This window comes from Neophocaena asiaeorientalis, unplaced genomic scaffold (assembly GCF_003031525.2).
Source record: "Neophocaena asiaeorientalis asiaeorientalis breed wild unplaced genomic scaffold, Neophocaena_asiaeorientalis_V1.1 scaffold720, whole genome shotgun sequence".
NCBI classification, from domain to species: domain Eukaryota; kingdom Metazoa; phylum Chordata; class Mammalia; order Artiodactyla; family Phocoenidae; genus Neophocaena; species Neophocaena asiaeorientalis.
The window spans coordinates 66,223-87,679 of NW_020174588.1; the positions used below are offsets into that span (position 1 = coordinate 66,223).

General features: G+C 38.1%; 1 protein-coding gene across 5 annotated transcripts; it reads right to left on the reverse strand.

Moving 5' to 3' along the window:
- Positions 1-6,231: 6,231 nt before the first annotated feature.
- Positions 6,232-20,547, reverse strand: LOC112408499 (arylamine N-acetyltransferase 1). Of its 5 annotated transcripts, none has more exons than XM_024758101.1 (4): positions 20,496-20,532; positions 16,927-17,079; positions 9,712-9,790; positions 6,232-7,237 (listed from the first exon to the last, which is right to left on the reverse strand). In XM_024758101.1, exon 4 carries the CDS (start codon positions 7,230-7,232, stop codon positions 6,360-6,362), a length of 873 nt encoding a protein of 290 aa, XP_024613869.1. In that variant the 5' UTR covers positions 7,233-7,237; positions 9,712-9,790; positions 16,927-17,079; positions 20,496-20,532; the 3' UTR covers positions 6,232-6,359. The 5 variants fall into 5 exon arrangements, with proteins under 5 accessions (XP_024613869.1, XP_024613865.1, XP_024613864.1 ...); XM_024758097.1 differs by lacking the exons at positions 16,927-17,079; positions 20,496-20,532 and adding exons at positions 15,741-15,856; positions 18,701-19,220; XM_024758096.1 differs by lacking the exon at positions 16,927-17,079 and having other exon boundaries at positions 20,496-20,547.
- Positions 20,548-21,457: the final 910 nt, after the last annotated feature.

Here is a 21,457-nt window from a genome sequence, read left to right on the forward strand (position 1 = left end):
ATATGGCATTGTGTATATGTGACACATCTTCTTTACCCATTCATCTGTTGATGGACGCTTAGGGTGCTTCCATGTTCTGGCTATTGTAAATAGAGCTGCAATGAACATTGTGGTACATGACTCTTTTTGAATTATGGCTTTCTCAGGGTATATGCCCAGGAGTGGGATTGCTGGGTCGTATGGTAGATCTATTTTTAGATTTTTAAGGAACCTCCATACTGTTCTCCATAGTGACTCTATCAATTTACATTCCCACCAACAGTGCAAGAGAGTTCGCTTTTGTCCACACCCTCTCCAGCATTTATTGTTTGTAGTTTTTTTGATAATGGCCATTCTGACTGGTGTGAGATGATATCTCATTGTAGTTTTGATTTGCATTTCTCTAATGATTAATGATGTTGAGCATTCTTTCATGTGTTTGTTGGCAATCTGTAAATTTTCTTTGGAGAAATGTCTGTTTAGATCTTCCGGCGAATTTTGGATTGGGTTCTTTGGTTTTTTGATATTGAGCTGCTTGTAAATTTTGGAGATTAACCCTTTGTCAGTTTCTTCATTTGCAAATATTTTCTCCCATTCTGAGGGTTGTCTTTTGGTCTTGTTTATGGTTTTCTGTGCATAAGCTTTTAAGTTTCATTAGGTCCTATTTGTTTATTTTTGTTTTTATTTCCATTTCTCTAGGAGGTGGGTCAAAAAGGATCTTGCTGTGATTTATGTCATAGAGTGTTCTGCCTATGTTTTCCTCTAAGAGTTTAATAGTGTCTGGCCTTACATTTAGGTCTTTAATCCATTTGTAGTTTATTTTTGTATATAGTATTAAGGGGGGTTCTAATTTCATTCTTTTACATGTAGCTGTCCAGTTTTCCCAGCACCACTTATTGAAGTGGGTGTCTTTTCTCCATTGTATACTCTTGCCCCCTGTATCAAAGAGCTGACCATATGTGTGTGGGTTTATCTCCTGGCTTTCTCTCCTGTTCCAGGGATCTATATTTTTGTTTTTCTGCCAGTACCATACTGTCTTGATTACTGTAGTAATATAGTCTGAAGTCACGGAGACTCATCCAGCTCCGTTTTTCTTTCACAAATTTTCTTTGGCTGTTCAGGGTCTTTTGTTTTTCCATACAAATTGTAAAATATTTTTGTTCTAGTTCTGTGAAAAATGCCATTGGTAGTTTGATTGGGATTGCATTGAATCTGTAGATTACTTTGGTTATTAGAGTCATTTTCACAATGTTGATTCTTCCAATCCAAAAGCATGGTATATCTTTTCATCTTTTTGTATCATCTTTAATTTCTTTCACCAGTGTCTTATAGTTTTCTGCATACAGGTCTTTTGTCTCTTTAGGTAGTCTTATTCCTAGATATTTTATTCTTTTTGTTGCAATGGTAAACGGAGTGTTTCCTTAGTTTCTCTTTCAGATTTTTCACCATTAGTGTATAGGAATGCAAGAGATTTCTGTGCATTAATTTTGTATCCTGCTACTTTACCAAATTCATTGATTAGCTCTAGTAGTTTTCTGATAGCATCTTTAGGATTCTCTATGTAGAGTATCATGGCATCTGAAAACAGTGACAGATTTACTTCTTTTCTGATTTGGAATCCTTTTATTTCCTTTTCTTCTCTGCTTGCTGTGGCTAAAACTTCCAAAACTATGTTGAATAATAGTGGTGAGAGTGGGCAACCTTGCCTTCTTCCTGATCTTAGTGGGAATGGTTTCAGTTTCTCACCATTGAGAATGATGTTGGCTGTGGGTTTGTCATATATGGACTTTATTATGTTGAGTAGATTCCTTCTATGCTTACTTTCTGGAGAGTTTTTATCATAAATAGGTGTTGACTTTTGTCAAAAGATATTTCTGCATCTATTGAGATGATCATATGGTTTTTCTCCTTCAATTTGTTAATAATAAATCACATTGATTGATTTACGTATATTGAAGAATACTTGCATTCCTGGGGTAAACCCCATTTGATCATGGTGTTTGATGTTTTTTAATGTGTGGCTGAATTCTGTTTGCTATTATTTTGTTGAGGATTTTTGCATGTATGTTCATCAGTGATATTGGCCATAGTTTTCTTTTTTTGTCACATCTTTGTTTGGTTTTGGTATCAGGGTGATTTTGGCCTCATAGAATGAGTTTGGGAGTGTTCCTCCCTCAATCTGCTTATATTCTCTCTTCCTTCCTGTTCAGTCTGTAAAGTTTATACCTTTCTAAGAATTTGTCCATTTCTTCCAGGTTGTCCATTTTATTGGCATAGAGTTGCTTGTAGTAATCTCTCATGATCCTTTGTATTTCTGCTGTGTCAGTTTTTACTTCTCCTTTTTCATTTCTAATTCTGTTGATTTCAGACTTCTCCCTTTTTTTCTTGATGAGTTTGGCCAATGGCCTATCAATTTTGTTTATCTTCTCAAAGAACCAACTTTTAGTTTTACTGATCTTTACTACCATTTCCTTCATTTCTGTTTCATTTATTTCTGATCTGATCTTTATGATTTCTTTCCTTCTGCTCACTTTGGGTTTTATTTTTCTTATTTCTTTAGTTGCTTTAGGTGTAAGTTTAGGCTGTTGATTTGAGATTTTTCTTGCTCCTGGAGGTAGGATTGTATTGGTATAAACTGCCCTCTTAGAACTGCTTTTGCTGCATCCCATTGATTTTGGCTTGTCGTGTTTTCAGTGCCATTTGTTTCTAGGTATTTTTTGATTTCCTCTTTGATTTCTTCAATAATCTCTTGGTTATTTAGTAGCTTATTATTTAACCTCCATGTGTTTATATTTTTTACAGTTTTTTTTTTCTGTAATTGGTATCTAGTCTCATAGCATTGTGGTCATAAAAGATACTTGATACAATTTCAATTTTCTTAAATTTACCAAGGCTTGATTTGTGACCCAAGTTATGATCTACCCTGGAGAATGTTCCATGAGCACATCAGAATAAAATGTATTCCGTTGTTTCTTGATGGAATGCCCTATAAATACCAATTAAGTCCATCTCATTTAATGTGTCATTTAAAGCTGTGTTTCCTTATTTAATTTTATTTTCATTGATCTGTCCATTGGTGACAGTGGGGTGTTAAAGTCCCCTACTATGGACTTTTATGGCTCTTAGCATTTGCCTTATTCATTGAAGTGCTCTTATGTTGGGTGCATAAATATATACAATTGTTATATATTTTTCTTGGACTGATCCCTTGATCATTATGTAGTGTCCTTCTTTGTCTCTTGTTATAGTCTTTATTTTAAAGTCTATTTTGTCTGATATGAGAATTGCTACACCATCTTTCTTTTGATTTCCATTTTCATGGAATATCTTTTTCCATCCCCCCACTTTCAGTCTGTATGTGTCCTTAGGTCTGAAGTGGGTCTCTTGTAGACAGCATATATACGTGTCTTGTTTTTGTATCCATTCAGCCAGTCTGTGTCTTTTGGTGGGAGCATTTAATCCATTTACATTTAAGGTAATTATCGATATGTATGTTCCTATTCCCATTTTCTTAATTGTTTTGGGTTTGTTATTGTAGGTCTTTTCCTTCTCTTGTGTTTCTTGCCTAGAGAAGTTCCTTTAGCATTTGTTGTAAAGCTGGTCTTATGGTGCTGAACTCTCACAGCTTTTGCTTGTCTATAAAGGTTTTAATTTCTCCATCAAATCTGAATGAGATCTTTGCGGTTACAGTAACCTTGGTTGTGGTTTTTCTCCTTCATCTCTTTAAATATGTCCTGCCACTCTCTTCTGGCTTGCTAAGTTTCTGCTGAAAGATCAGCTGTTAACATTATGGGCATTCACTTGTGTGTTATTTATTGTTTTTCCCTTGTTGCTTTTAATATGTTTTCTTTTTATTTAATTTTAGATAGTTTGATTAATATGTGTCTTGGCATGTTTCTCCTTGGATTTATCCTGTAAGGGACTCTCTGTGCTTCCTGGACTTGATTAACTATTTCCTTTCCCATATTAGGGAAGTTTTCAACTATAATCTCTTCAAAAATTTTCTTAGTTCCTTTCTGTTTCTCTTCTTCTTCTGGGACCCCTATAATACGAATGTTTTGGCATTTAATGTTGTCCCTGAGGTCTCTGATACTGTCCTCAATTTTTTTCATTCGTTTTACTTTATTCTTCTCTGTGGTAGTTATTTCCACTATTTTATCTTCCAAGTCACTTATCCGTTCTTCTGCTTTATTTATCCTGCTATTGATTCCTTCTAGAGGATTTTTCATTTCATTTATTGTGTTGTTCATCATTGTTTGCTTGCTCTTTAGTTCTTCTAGGTCCTTGTTAAACGTTTCTTGTGTTTTCTCCATTCTATTTCCAAGATTTTGGATCATCTTTACTATCATTACTCTGAATTCTTTTTCAGGTGGATTTCCTATTTCCTCTCCATTTGTTTGGTCTGGTGGGTTTTTACCTTGCTCTTTCATCTGCTGCGTATTTCTCTTCTCATTTTGCTTAACATATTGTGTATTCCTTTGTGCAGACTGCAGGCTTGTAGTTCCTGTGGTCTTTTTGTCTGCCCCCAGTGGGTAAGGTTAGTTCAGTGGGTTGTGTAGGCTTCCCACAGGAGGGGACTGGTGCCTGTGTTTTGGTGGATGAGGCTGCATCTTGTCTGTCTGGTGGGCAGGACTATGTCTGGTGGTGTGTTTTGGGGTGTCTGTGAACTTCTTATGATTTTAGGCAGTCTCTCTGCTAATGGATGTGTTTGTGTTCCTTGCTGGTTGTTTGTCATGGGGTGTCCAGCACTGCAGCTTGCTGGTCATTGAGTGGAGTTGTTTCTTAGTGTTGAGACGGAGATCTTTGGGGAACTCTCAGTGATTGATATTATGTATGGTCAGGATGTCTCTGCTGGTCCCACGTCCTGAACTTGTCTCTCCCACCTCAGAGGCTCAGGCCTGACATCCTGCTGGAGCACCAAGTCCCTGTCAGCCACACGGCCAGGTAGGTGGGGATTTCCTTGTCTTTTGAGAAGTCTGAGATCTTCTGTCAGTGTTCAGTAGGTGTTCTGTAGGAGTTGTTCCACATATAGATATACTTTTGATGTATTTGTGGGGAGGTGACCTCCATATTTGAGTCCTCCACCATCTTGAAGGTCCTCTCTTGAGCCATATTTTGATCTGGAATGTATCTCTTGCCTACATCTCCTCCCTTGGCATTGCCTTTTCAGAATGTGAGAAAATCCTTTCTGTCCAACAGTACCATACATGACCTAACCATGCTGCAAGATAGCAGCAGAGCTGAACAAGGCCAATGAGAGGGAAGGAAGATGGTGCTTTAGGTTTGGCACTTATTCATATAGGTATTGTCCCCATTTTATCCCTGAGGAATGGGAGCCACAGATTCATCAATTAATTCACCTGGTGTCCACAGGATTTGAACTCAGAACTGTATACTTTGAAGCACATACTCTTTCTCTTACAACAAAGTGTAAAAGGAAGTAAAAGAATAGAGCTGGGAGACAAGAACGAAGATTCAAGGAAGACTCTACTGCAGGGAAAAAACAAAAAAAGAAACCCCATAATAACCTAACTCTGCCAAACAAAAATTTTATGACTGATAATGTATTGGCCAACATGTTTTAACATACTTTTCTAATATGAAGTTTTTAGGTAATAAGTATTTTTAAATTTGCAGTACTTATTACTTTTAAGCAAAAATACTGAGTTCCAAAATTTGAAAATTATAAATAGTAGTGTTCCCATATTAAGAAAAATGGTACTTGAAGATCTGTGGTTGCAAAAAGAGCCATGTAAGAAATTATTAGTGGTGTCCCTCTCTTGGTACTTGATCACATGCTAACAAGTATTGGTTTACACTTTGTCTTGAGAAATATTAGGTTATTTGGAAACAATGTCATGTCTCTTTCTTTTTGGTTGAATTATAATCCCATTATACATGTGGTATTTCTGCACAAATATGACATTGGATATACACTGGTAGAATTTAATAAAAAGTTTCCCTCAAGGTTCTAGTTACTGAGTTATAGGTAAACATGTTTTATGAATTCAACATTAACCAATGTGGAAAGTTTTCTAGCATAAATCACTTTTTCCTCAAGAAAACCATAGGCCATCATTAAAACATCTTTGCTATTATTATTTTTGAAAAGGTATATGGTTATGTTTTTTTAAATGTTATCTAATTATATATGCTGACATTTTTAAAGGTGAAATGATTTGATATCTAGCATTTTCTTCAATATAATATGGGAGCATTGAGAAAATATGATAAGCCTCTAGTTTATAGCTGATAAACTGAGTGATAAACAATTGCAGGTTTATTATTTCATTCTCTCTACTTTTATAGACGTTTAAACTTTTTTATAATAAAAAGTTACAGCACCAGAAGTAATACTGAGACCATTTTTACTGCTTACACTATATGGTAAAAAATTTATCACCATGTTTGGGGACAAGCTTTTTCTCCAAGGAAATATTAAATATATTTTTTAGATTTTCTTTTACTTCTTCTTCATTCAGTGTGTTAAACTCTACCAAATCTGTATTGTCCTTATAATTGAATCTCCTGTAGGTGAGGGTGAAGCCCACTAAACAGTGAACACCTTCTGGGGTCTGCAAGGAACAAAATGACTTGCTTGTAAAGACAGATGCTGGAGATTCCTGAAGGTATATATTCACAGACTCAAAGTCTTCAATTTTTCGAGGTTCAAGAGTAAAAGAGTAGATTTTCCGATATTTATTCTTTTCCAGGAGCTCAGAATTAAGAAATTCTTGGTTTGGGATATACTGTTCTCTTCTGATTTGGTCTAGGTACCAGATTCCTCTCTCTTCTGTCAAGCAGAAGATGCAAGGCACCTGGGGCTGATCCTTCCTAGAAATTAACTCTAGAGGCTGCCACATCTGGTAAGAGCGTCCAAATCCAGCATCAGCTATGTAGTTCCTGCCATCAATGGTCACCTTCAGCAGGAGGTGAATCATGGCATCGCTGTATTTGTTTGCTGAAGTGTTGTATACATACCCTCCCAGTATAGTGGTCTCAAAACCAATTGTGGTCAGAGCCCAGTACAGAAGATGATTGACTTGGAGACACCACCCACCTCGGTTCCTCCTCACAATTTGATCAAAAGTGGCCTCTAAGCCCAATTCCATGGCTTCCCCACAATGGATGTTAAGATTCTCAAAGGGAATGGCTCGGATCTGGTGCTGAAGAATGTCAGTTAATGTTTCCAAGTCCAACTTGTTCCTATAGTGCTTATAACCAATTCTTTCAAAATATGCTTCAATGTTCATGATTCCTTAAGGCAAGGAAAACAAAACAAAAATATTACTTTTGTACTTGAATTTCTTTGATTAGCCTAATGATAACAAATGTATTTTAAACATGTAAACACAAACAATGGTTATAAATAACTGTAATTATAAGCCTTTTTTTGTGTGTGCTTTTAGTGTATTAGTGGCTTTCACATGCATAAGTTCAGTTAATGGTGCGAGTAACCCTGAAAGAAAAGTATTATCACTTCTTCCATGTTTTGAGCATGAGAAGTTGGAAATCCAGATGAAGTGATGAGTAAAATGGTAAAGACCTTACATGTAGTTTTTTTGGTGATGAATAAGGAGAGGTACAAGTTGCTATCAATTAAAATAGAGTTTACAAACAGTTTCTAATACAAACAGGAGAATTATAATATAGTATTTTCATTCATGGTACTTGACCAACTCAATATCTTCTTCAACTGAACCTTACACAAATTTCCCCACTCAAAGATTCATATTCATTCACAAACTGATTTATTGATTTATTCAATAAATAGTTTACTGAAAATCTATTATGTATATGTTACTGACCTAGTGGTTGCTAATCTTAAAGAATCTTACAATTTAGTGGGGTCTGGTATGACACAGTGAATTAAATGAATTTAAAAAACATGAAATTTCTTAGATAGTGATAAGTATTCTGGGAAAAATAAAGCAAAGAAGGTAGATAAGATGTGCACAGAGAGAGCTTCAGTTTCCAATAAGGTGGGCAGAGGAAGCTTCACTATGACTTTAAGGATGTGAGAGAATGAGCCATGTCCACAAATGTGAGAGGACAATTTAGGAAGAAGGACCAGAGGGTTAAAAAAAAAAAAAGCCCTAAACTGGAACCTGCCTAGAGTTTCCAAAGAACATTCAAGGAAGACAAGATGAAGGGAGCAGAGGGAGTAAGTGGAAGCATGGATTGAGATGAGATCTGACCTTTTGTCTTTTACTCGGAGATGAGTAATCACTGTAAGAAGGGCAGTAGGGGAAGGCTGCAGTTTGGGCAAAATGCACCATCATCAAATTGTTATGTCTGGCTTGTATGGAGAGTGAGCTGTACATACTGAGCTGAATGAATAGACATATGACCAGGGTAGGCGCAATTCAAAGCACATTTGCTCTAGGAGCAGTGTTTTGCACGTGGATGGCATGTGGTCCAAGTCAGTTCAATGATACTCTGTTGAGGAACTTTTGCTGAAACCTAAGCAGATGCTTCTACTGCAGGGCCAGAACCTGGTAGGATATTTGCTCAAATCTACTAGGAGAATGTGCTGAAGAATAATATCAACAAAGAATTTATTGAGTTGAGGAATGAAAAGCAGGAAAAGGAAAGATGAGAAAAGACAACAATCAAGTTTTAAGCTATATCTTGACTTTATTGTAAGGTGAACCAGAAAAAAAAAAAAGTCCTTATTTTATAAAATCTCATATAGGAAATGTTTCTGTCCCCTGATACCAGAGTCATAATCCAGTGTGAACACTGATTGTAACAGTGGTGCATTACCATTGATAAGATGACATGGTCTGAGGTGAGAGGTTACAAAAGGCCCTGCCCCTAGGTTAACGGAGATAAGTTATGTATTCCTGTTGTCCTTCCTGTTGTCATTTCTTTCAGATTCACCTAATTCTCTTTTTTGATCGGTTATTCTTCCCATTTTGCTAGTGTTTCAACTTTTTCTATTCTTGATGTCTGCAATCTGATATCCTCCAAATCTCTTAAGCTTATTTCATTTCTTCTCATCTTTACATGCATCAGCACAAGCCAAAAACTCTATGACTCAGACACCAAGAGAACAACTGGTACTTAGCCAGACCACCACAGACCCTCTTCTGCTTCTGTATCCAGAATCAGTGCTGGGTAAGTAAGGAGGGCAGGTGATGTGGAATAAAAGCAATATGATTTGTAACTGCCTGGCCATTTCATTTCTGGGTTAACCAACAACTTTTTATTTGGATATTAATGTATATTTTTTAAAGCTATATTTTGATTTTAAAGATTTTTCTTTGTTCCTCTGGAGGGGATATGGGGATATATGTGTACATATAGTTGATTCACTTTGTTATACAGCAGAAACTAACACAACAATGTAAAGCAATTATACTCCAATAAAGATGTTAAAAAAATATTATGTTACTTTAGAATTTAGTAACTTCAAGTTCATTGAGAAGAAGCCAGGGTCTGGATGCAAGCAACATGTTATAACCAAATTATATCTGCATATTCTGTGACTAAATATAAGAGATTTTGTACTACTGAAGTTATGATAGAAGGTGAAATATGGAGGCACTAGAAAGTAGTTGTCAAGATAAAACTGGGTGAAAACACTGCAAAGTTTATATATTGACTTATAATTTAGATGTGCACTGATATACCATTTCATTTTCTTTGATCATAAATATAAGAAAAGAATAAAAGGAGGGAGAGCGAACACACTTAGGGATCCAGCTGAGATGTCTCAGAAAAGCATACCTTTCTGAGGAAGTTCAATGTAGACTGAGTCTCAGTTTTAATTCAGAAGACTTAGGATAGTTCTTCTTCCTAGTTCACTCTGTAGAAATAAAAGAAAAAAGTTTTAAATATATCATATTCTTTCTTGAAAACAAGGCCAGTAGTTCTCATTGGGACATGAATATGAAGAGTATTTTAAAATCACAAAACAGGAGTAAAATGGCCATTTGGGTTGCACAGAGAAGAGAAGTGAATGTACAGTGATGGGAGATGGGAGCAAAACGGATGGGTTCTAAGCCTGGAGACTGTGGAAGTCACCAGCAGGGAGCTCAGACGCAACAGACCAGATGAATATTTGTCATACAATCAGCAAGGAGGGGTGAACCCTGTCTCAGGCCCCTGATTGCTACTACAAGATTTACCAAACACAGAAAAGACGAGTATGTAATGGTAGCCCCTGTCTTCCTTTAGGTGTAAAGTATAATTGAGGATGTTGGAGCAGAAAAATAAGGCAATATTCTTAGTGTATGGTGTCACCAGAAAGGACGAAGAACCATCCATACAGAAGACCAGCCATCAAAATATCTCTTGTCTTCAGTCATCTTCCTTCATCTCCACTGGAAAGATTGCAGAGTCCAAGGTCCACTCCAGCCAGACATCTCACCAGTCACATTTCATTCAAGGAACAAATAAAAGATGGAGACAGAACTATACATGCATGAATATGATGAAAAAACAGAATGCAAATATACTATGAGATGGGGATCAGAAAAAAAGGACATAATACACAAAATATAGGGGGAAATGACAACCAGCTCAAGAAGAAATATAAACTGAACAATGGAAAGATATTCTTCACAGGTACTTGAAGAGATAGAACATTTAAAATGGACTCATACCAAAAAGCCAAAAAAATGAGGTGATAAAGTAACACAGCATTATCAAAAGCACTATTTATAACTTAGGAAACTAATTAAGAATAACAACAATGATAATATATAAGTAATTATGAACAATAGGGGAATATATATATATAGCATAATATCAAATGACTTATGTAGAAGGAAAACTTAATACTCAATGGTTTTAATGAAGAGATAAAGCCATTAAAGAGTTAGAGAGAAGTTAATAGACATAAAACCAGTCAAAGACAATCCAATATAAAGATAATTGGTATTTCTGAAGGAAAAGATAAAACTCAAAAAGGATAATAGAAAAAATATATATATGTATATATTCTAATAGTGTTACCTCTCCATCAGCCTGTGAAGATGTAAATCAAAATGAAAAACTAAGGAAGAGAAAGGCAGAATTGACTCCTTTTATTATAGGATAGAGTAGAAAAGTTATGAGAATAATGGCTGAAGTAATTTTAAAACATTTTAAAAGTGTGACTTAAGTAAAAGCCATTAGACCTATTGACCTCTGCCTCAGGTACAGAGGGTAAAGAACAGAGCATGTTCAGCGTACCTTGAGAGGGCACATGACACTGGTGAGGATTAGGCTATCTTTTGACTCTCTGGTAAGGTGAGCACCCCACCCCCAAAAGTCTGTATTTTGTAAAATCCGATGTAGAAAAAAATTTCTGTCCCCTGTTACCAGAGTTCTAATCTAGTATGGACACTAATTGTAATAGTGGTACATTACTATTGGTAAGATGACATGGCCTGAGGTGACATGGTACAAAGAATCCCACCCATAGGTTAATGGTGATAAGCTATGTATTTCTATTGTCTTTCTCTTTTGTTCAATTAGACATTTACTAAATGAGAAAACTACACTTAAAAAGTGCTTTAAAACAAAATGAAATTAGAAAAAAAGACATGTGCATTTGAAAGAACTTTGCACTCTGCTGAAAATCAAATCTCTTGCAGTAATACAATATGCCTATTCTTAAAATATAAGTTAACAGAATTTTCAATTTAATATTTTCAAAGATGATATTAAGGTCAAGAATTTCACATCTACAGTAACCCTTATAGAAGGGCATTTATAAATATAATGTCCATCCCTATGAAGCTTACAAATTTGGCAATGCTCAATAAAAGCTTTAGGAATCACATCCAAATGTCTCATCTAATGAATCACAAATTTGTGTCCTGTAAGTTCTCCTTCTAAAATCTTTATGTAGACTTTTCTATTTCCATCATTTGTTAATTTAAATAAAATATTTTTTTTTAAAAAAAGGAAAAGAAATGCTGGAATAAATCCTAGATCATGTACAGAAATTATTGCTACTATAGTTCACTACAAAGCATGTCTATACAATATCATATGAACTTTGATCATGAAAAATCAGAATAAAAATCTTTAGTGACATAAGCCTTACAATCATATATAATATTCAAATGGTAACATTAGACAGTTAAGCACCCAATATCCATATCTGACAAATGTCTTACTGACCACCATTCATTTAAATACATCCTTCATATAGAGGGAGGAAAAAAGAGATAGTGTCAGGTTTCTAAGCCTTGTCAAAAAAGGATTTTCATGTTCTTTGGATCTAAAAACAAACAACAAAAACAAACCCCCAAAACAAAACTGGTGCAGGTGAGGGTGTTATCAGAAAGTTAAGCATGCTGAAAGGTGTTTTGTGGGAATTAAAAACCTAATTCTTAACGTCACAAAGAAAACAATAGCAACGGTCAATAAAACTAAAAGCTGGTTCTTTGAGAAGATAAAAAAAGTGATAAACCTTTAGCCAGACTCAAGAAAAAAAGGGAGAAGACTCAAATCAACTAAATTAGGAATGAAAAACGAGAAGTTACAACTGACACCACAGAAATACAAAGGATTGGAAGAGACTACTACAAGCAATTATATGCCAATAAAATGGACAACCTGGAAGAAATGGACAAATTCTTAGAAAAGTACAACCTTCCAAGACTGAACCAGAAGAAATAGAAAATATGAACAGACGAATCACAAGTAAAGAAATCGAAACTGTGACTAAAAATCTTCCAACAAACAAAGGTCCAGAACCAGAAGTCTTCATGGGAGGATTCTATCAAACATTTAGAGAAGAGCTAACACCCATCCTTCTCAAACTCTTCCAAAAAAATTGCAGAGGGTGGAATACTTCCAAACTCATTCTACGAGGCCACCATCACCCTGACACCAATACCAGACAAAGATATCACAAAAAACCTACAGACCAATATTACTGATGGATATAGACACAAAAATCCTCAGTATTAGCAAACCAAATCCAACAACACATTAAAAGCGTCATACACCATGACCAAGTGGGATTTATCCAAGGGATGCAAGGATTCTTCAATATACATGAATCACACCATATTAACAAATTGAAGAATAAAAAACATATGATCCTTTCAATAGATGCTGAAAAAGCTTTTGACAAAATTCAAGACTAATTTATGATAAAAACTCTCCAGAAAGTGAGCATACAGGGAAATTACCTCAACATAATAAAGGCCATATATGACAAACCCACAGCAAACATTATTCTCAATGGTGAAAAACTGAAAGCATTTCCTCTAAGATCAGGGACAAGACAAGTGTGTCCACTCTTGCCGCTATTATTCAACGTAGTTTTGGAAGTCCTAGCCATGAGAATCATAGAAGAAAAAGAAATAAAAGGAATACAAATTGGAAAAGAAGTAAAATGCTCATGGTTTGCAGATGGTATTCTACTATACATAGAAAATCCTAAAGATGCCACCAGAAATCTTCTAGAACTAATCAATGAATTTAGTAAAGTTTCAGGGCACAAAATTAATACACAGAACTATCTTGCATACCTATACACTAACAATGAAAGATCAGAAAAAGAAATTAAGGAAACAATCCCATTTACCACTGCAACCAAAAGAATAAAATACCTAGGAATAAACCTACCTAAGGAGGCAAAATCCTGTACTCAGAAAACTACAAGATACTGATGTAAGAAATTAAAGATGACACAAACAGATGGAGAGATATGCCATTTTCTTGGATTGAAGGAATCAATATTGTGAAAATGACTATAATACCCATAGCAGTCTACAGATTCAATGCAATCCCTATTAAAATACCAATGGCATTTTCCACAGAATTAGAACAAACTATTTTACAATTTGTATGGAAACAAAAAAGACTCTGAATAGTCAAAGCAATCTTGAGAGAGAAAAATGGAGCTAGAGGAATCAGGCTCCTGGGCTTCAGACTATACTACAAAGCTACAGTAATCAATACAATATGGTACTGACACACAAACAGAAATATAGAGCAATGGAACAGGATAGCAAGCCCAGAGATAAACTCATGCACCTATGGTCTATAACAAAGAAGAAAGAATATACAATGGAGAAAAGGCAGCCTCTTCAATAAGTTGTACTGGGAAAACTGGACAGCTACATGTAGAAGAATGAAATTAGAACACTCCCTAACACCATACACAGAAATAAACTAAAAATGGATTAAAGACCTACATATAAAGTCAGAAAGTATAAAACTCTTAGAGGAAAACATAGGCAGAACACTCTATGACATAAATCACAGCAAGATCCATTTTGACCCACCTCCTAGAGTAATGGAAATATGGGGAGGGGGAAGGGTAAGCTGTGACAAAGTGAGAGAGTGGCATGGACATATATACACTACCAAACGTAAACTAGATAGCTAGTGGGAAGCAGCCACATAACACAGGGAGATCAGCTCGGTGCTTTGTGACCACCTAGAGGGGTGGGATAGGGAGGGTGAGAGGGCGGGAGACACAAGAGGGAAGAGATATGGGAACATATGTATATGTATAACTGATTCACTCTGTTATAGAGCAGAAACTAACACACCATTGTAAAGCAATTATACTCCAATAAAGATGTTAAAAAAAAACTCAAATGGGACCTAATTAAACTTAAAACCTTTTGCACAACAAAGAAAACCATAAATGAGATAAAAAGACAACCCTCAGAATGGGAGAAAATATTTGCAAATGAAGCAACTGACATGGGATTAATCTCCAAAATATACAAAGGGCTCATGTACCTCAATATCCAAAAAAAAGAAACAACCCAGTCAAAAAATGGGCAGAAGACCTAAGTAGACATTTCTCCAAATAAGACATACAGATGACCAAGAGGCACATGAAAAGATGCTCAATAATTTTTAGAGAAATGCTGATCAAAACTACAATGACGTATCACCTCACAGCGGTCAGAATGGCCATCATCAAAAGAATCTATAAACAATAAATGCTGGAGAGGGTGTGGAGAAAAGGAACACTCTTGCACTGTTGGTGTGAATGTAAATTGATACAGCCACTATGGAGAAGAGTATGGAGGGTCCTTAAAAAACTAAAATTAAACTACCATATGACCCCACAGTCCCACTACTGGGCATATGCCCTGAGAAAACCATACTTCAAAAGACACAGGCACCCCAATGTTTATTGCAGCGTTATTTACCATAGACAGGAGATGGAATTAACCTAAATGTCCATCGACAGATGAAGGGGTAAAGATGTGGTACACAGGGCTTCCCTGGTGGCACAGTGGTTGGGAGTCCGCCTGCCGATGCAGGGGACATGGGTTCGTGCCCCAGTCCGGGAAGATCCCACATGCCATGGAGCGGCTGGGCCCTTGAGCCATGGTCGCTGAGCCTGTGCATTCAGAGCCTGTGCTCCGCAATGGGGGAGGCCACAACAGTGAGAGGCCTGTGTACTCCAAAAAAAAAAAAAAAAAAAAGATGTGGTACATATATACAATGGACTATTACTCAGCCATAGAAAGGAACAAAATTGGGTCATTTGTAGAGATGTGGATAGACGTAGAGTCTGTCATACAGAGTGAAATAAATCAGAAAGAGTAATGAAATATTACTTGAGTATTCTGTGATTAAACAAAAGAAATTGCTATGACTAAAGTTGTGATTCACAGTGAAATACTAGCAAAATTTAGAAAACAGTTGCCAGGAAAATAGCTAACTGAAAACACAACTAGCCTTATTTCTTGATATATAGCATTTCTGTGCAGATATATCCTTTCCTTTCAGCTTCATGATTAATATTAGAGAAGACTCAAGGGATATATAAAGAACACACTTACAGCATCTACTGAGAACTTCCAGAAAGGCACTTAAAACATTTCTAAGCAAATGGAAGCAAGTTGATGTTCAATTTTAATTCAGAAGTCTCAGAAATTCCTTTCTCCTGGACTGAACTCTAGAAATAATAGAAGAGATAGTAAAATGTATACTGTGACTTCCTTTGAAAACAAAAAGATAGTTTAGTGTTACATGAGTTGTGAAAAGTACCTAAAAATCACAAAATAGAAGGGAAAGAACTGAAGAGTAAAGTGGGCATCTGAGTTGCATAGGGGAGGGTGTAGCAAGTGCAACCACAGGAAATGACAGCAACACTGATGGGTTCTGAGCCTGGAGGTTGTGGAAGCCAGCACAAGGGAGCTCAGGAGGAACCAGTCAGATGATTAGTTGCCCTAGGATCAGTTAGGAGGGGTGAATCATGTTCTGTGTCCCTGATTGCTACTACAAGAATTACCAAACATAGCAAAGACCAATATGTAATGGTAACACATGGTCTTCCTTTATGTGTAAAGTATAATTGGGGATATTGGGGTAGAAAAATAACGCAGTGTTCTTAATGTATGGTGTCACTGGAAAGGAAGAAGAACCACCGATATACAGAAGATCAGCCATTAAAGTATCTCTTGTCATCAGTCATCTTCCCTCGTATTCACTGGAAAGATTGGAGTCCAAGCTCCACTACAGCCAGACATCTCACCTGTAAACTATATTCAAGAAAGAAATCAAAGGTGGACACAGAACTATATATAAGGAACTGTTTCTTTTTAATATAGAACAAAGAGTAGAAATGTTATGAGAATTTGGCTAAAGTAGTTTAAAAACATTTTTAAAATGTGATGTAATGGAAGCCATCAGACATATAGATTTCTGCCTCAGGTACAGAGGGTAAATAACAGAGCATGCTCAGGGTACCTTGAGAGGGCACATGGCATTGGTGAGGATTCAGGACTGAAGCTAATGTGGGGAGAATGCTGTCTTTAAGCCACCCAGAAACCTTTAGATGTCTTTGACCACTTTTCTTTGCCTCTGACTAGCATGGCTTCTGTGTCCTTGTGCTCAAGGAGCTGCATTGTGGACTCTTTGGAAGACTTCTTGGGGGTTCCTGGAGCTGCTTTGCCTTCCTATGTGAAAATTGGAAGTGCCAGGGACTTCATGTCCTGCCAGGGCAGCCCTGCATCAGTGACTTACTGGTGAGATGTTCTGAAAACTCAGCTGCCTTGCCTTGAGTCTGGAAAGACTTTGAGTTATAATTCACATTCAAGCTGGCACTGGAGTTCTCCCAGGAGCACATCATAAGCCACTTGCACATGGTCCTGGCCTCAGCGTCTAAATCTGGGGAAACTGACAAGTCATATCAGTGGTCATTTTGGAGAGCTGTATGAAAGAAAGGTAAGATGTAAGGGATGAGGAAACTTCCAGAGGGCCTTGAAAGTCAGGCAAAAGAGACTTCTTCTGTCACCAAATGAATGCTTGTTATTTTGTTGAATGGTCAATAGTCAACTGGCTGCTTTGATTTATCCCTAAGTGACATAGTACTTCAGTTACAAATTACCTTTTTGATGTAGCCCTGGAGAGCAGGTCAATATGAAGAACTCATTGTCCAGCTCCCAGTCTAGGGTCTCTACCTCTTTCATGTAGAGCAGTGTTTCTCTATTTTATTTTATCTTATCTTATTTCATTTTTATTATTTTATTTTTTATTTTTCAACTAAATAAACCCTTATTCATTCCCCAAATAAAGTTGTAAGCAAAAGCCTAAAATAGAAGAATTAAAAATAGGTTGATCCAGAGGTAGTTCACCCCTGAGATGCTGCCACCACAAGTACAGTTATGGACTGAGACGAAATCTTCTATACCTACTTCCTGAACTTCTGGCACGACTGAATAAAAGAGACTTAAGGAGTGCTAGTGAGTGGCTTTTCTTTGTCTGTGTGTGTGTGTGTGTGTGTGTGTGTGTGTGGTGTTTGTGTTTATTTCCAATACCTTTCCTTCTTTTTCCTTTTCTCTGTCTCAGTGAAGGATATGGCATCCCACTGGATTGACACTACAACCCTCCCTGACCCCAGGGCAGGTGGGCATCTGCTTGATTTCTGGCTGGAAAGGGAGCTGCTAGGCTAGCCCTACTCAGAGGCCATTGGACAACAGGGCTTTATGTACTGAAGGCCTGCAGCTCAGCCAGGCCTCTGAGCTAAAGCTCTCAGAGTCAGGCAGGTATTGTGAGGACTACCAAGCAGACCCAGAGGGAACACAGCTGCTCAGCTGAAGATAGAAAAGCCAAACAAAATAAGTCTCTGGGACAGAAGTACTAGGGAGTTGATATTACAAAAACAAAAAAAACCTCCTATTGAGGGAAGGAATGGAGTCCTCTGTTTTATGTTTCAGGAACTAAAATGAGGGCCCAAGGGAAGGGAGTGAAATGCTGATGACACACTCAGGGCTACAAGCAGCATAAATACACATTTGGACAGAGGTGGAACTTTCTGTACCTACTGCCAGCATATCTGTCATGACAACAGATTTATAAAAATTGATGTGAAATTTACGTGACCTAAATAAACCATTTAAAGTGAACAATTCCGTGTCATTTGGTACATTCACAACTTTGCACAACCACGACTTCTATCTAGTTCCAAAATATATCACTACCCCCAGTAAAACCCCAAACTCATGAAGCAGTTACTCCACATTTCCTCCAGCCTCTGGCAACCACCAGTCTACGTCCTGTCTCTATGTTCCGCTCCACCTTCGGCTGCTGTGAACAGTGCTGCTGAGAACATTTGTGGTCAAGTACTTTTCTCTGTATCTGTTTTCAATTCATTGGGTATATGCCTAGCATTAGAACTGTCCAAATGAATAGTAGAATTTTAAGAGGTACTTCTAAGTGGCTTTTCATTCTATATGCTGTGATTTTCTTTTCCTCTCCTTCCCTTTCCCTTCCCTTCCCATCCCTTCCCTTTACTTACCTTTTTTTGGTGCCGAGGCTCACTGCAAGGACACCACAACCCAACCCACCCCCAGGGACAAGTGGCCAGCCCAGTGATCTTCTGGATGAAAACAAGAGAAGTTGCCATGCAAGCCGTGCCCACAGACCGTCCTTCACAGTGCTTACTGCACAGAAGGCCCATGGAAAACAGCCAAAAAAAAAAAAGTTACACCCAGGCAGCAGGAAGTTCTGAACGTTTCTTTGTTTCTCTTTTTTTCCCCGTCTTGAGGAGCAGAAACTCAGAGTTGTGGGTGAAATCTGCCTATTTTTAAAGTTGGCTCTGAACTATTTAAACCTGTAAAGGGCAAACAAAATAAGTCTCTGGGCAGGATGCAGCTATATACATAGTTGGCAGTTAACAACTTCCTTCTGAGTGAGAGGGGGTAGGGTCAGCCACTTTGTGGTTGAGGAACTAAACTGTGACTTGGGGGAAGGGAAAGGTCAGTTCATCAAAGAAGAGCCAACAGGCGTGTTGTTGTTGTGGGCATCGGGCCAGGGCAAGGGAGCAAAGTCCGGAGGGGAGAGCCCACAGACCCCTTGCTCTGGGGCTGTCAGCCTCCACAAGCTCCTCTCTCCTGTGGAATTCTAAATATTTGTGCTCAGGGAGTGCTGTCCTCAGCCTGCCTGACAGTGAAAGAGCTGGTTCTTGTCATTTATGGCTCCTGAAGACCTTCCCCTTAGGGTCTTCCTTCCATCAGGATAAAATGTCCTCAAGAATTCCCTTAAACTGTGCAGACAACACAACACAGCCTCCCTGGAGTTTAGGGATGATCATTAGAGAATTTCTGATCAGCTAATGCAGGAGGAGCAAGAGTGATCATGAATTTGATGACTGCAGGACTAACTGGGCCCTTTGGGACACACCCAGGTGGGGACAGAGAAGGTGGACATTGCTGTTTCAACTATCCAAGAGGGAAATCCTGTCCCCTGAATCACGTGTTGTACACATTAGCTATATTTTATATACTTTCATCCTCGCAACAAACTTTTAAAGTAAGCTCTCTTATTAGCTCCAATCTTCTGAGGGATAAACTGACTTTTAGAGATGCTTAAATGACCTGCCTAAGTCCTCACACCTGGGATGTCACATGGCTGTTACTCTAACCCTGAAACTGAGCAGGGCCCTGTGAGGTACCCAGGTATGGAGGCTTGGCCTTTTATTTTTGTCCCCGATTTCTTGTCAGCAAGACTACAGCCTCCATGACCTTCCCTGAGTTCCAGAGGGCAGATTCAAACAGTTGCTAATCAAAGGAGGGGCAGGCAAGAAACCACCCAAAGCAAGATTAAAGGGACCAGAGACGCTCATCAAGATTAGAAGACTTACCACCTGAGACCCTACACACATCCTCATCTTGTCCGCAACCCCACCCTTTGATAACTCCTTTGATAAGGAGTTATAAAACTCCTTATCAAATCTTCCTGGGTTGGGACACATAGTTTTTCGAGGCAGGAGCTGTTGTGTACCCCTTTGCCTGGCAAAGTAATAAAGCTCTCCTTTTCTACTTCACCCAAAACTCTGTCTCCAAGATCTGATTTGGCACCGGCATACAGAGAAGCTGAGCTTTTGGCATTAACCCCGACAGTTTGAACTGGGGTGTGTTATCTCCTCCATTATCCTGTACAGTAATTACAGCATAAGATTTCAAGTTATATGTCAGCCAAACGTTCTGAACTGGCTTAGGACCTGACATTCTGGTGTGTGTGGTATCTAGTCTCCTGGACTCACATTTGAAATAGGATTAAACCCCTATTTCAAAGCACAACATGTCACTTACCGAGCTCCCCTGGGTCCCACAACCAGGAACCGGGCTGACTGCCATCTTCCCACTTCCTGGACAAGCCCAGGAAGAGACCTCATTGGTTTGCAAACTGCTCCACCCCTTGAATCTTGTTAGAATCACCAGGGCGCTCTGGGAAATGTAGTCGTGGGAACTTGGGTTGTCCTTGTGCACCTCTTGTTCAAATGTACTCTGGCGAGACCTGGCACCAGACTGAGAGTGGAGTGACCTTGTAATCCATACAGTTCCTACTCTTAGGGTGGCTGAATCCAGATATCCTAAGTGTAACGTGGGAAGTTAGGGTTTTAAGGGGATCCAGGAAAAGCAGGTTCATTAACCTAGAGGAGTAGAAGGAGATGGATATTTTAAGTCACTCCCTCAGGTTATGACAGCATTTCCTCATGAATTTCCATGAGGCCCCTAAATTTCTTCCCCATCTTCAGTCCCATTCACCATTCCACCCTGAGGCACTGTATAATGTGTCCTAAATTTGTCCACATATAAGTTACGAGTGTGACATATATAATGTGCTTTTGTTTCTGCATGTATTTTTTTTTTTAGGGGGAAAAATCATAAATCTTGCTCTCGGAGACCACCTCCTCAATTTGGGTTGATTCGTTGTATAAAGGCGGGATGGAAGGAAGGAAAGAAAGAAAGAAAGAATGAAGGTAAAGTATAATAAAGTTATTACAATTAAAATTAATTATTAAGAAAAACATTTTTTAAAAAAACCATGGACGGATAGAGCCTAGGACAAATGGTGGAAGCAAGAGTATACAGACAAGATCTCACACAGAAGCATACACATACACAATGGCTCACTCAGGCCGGGGATGGCGGGGGAAGGAGGGGTACTGTGTGCGGGGCGGGCCTGCGGCGTCAGAGGCGGCGTGACATTGCGGCAGAGGCCGGCGTGACGTTGCACCAGCCTGAGGCCCGCCGTACGTTCTCCCTGGGAA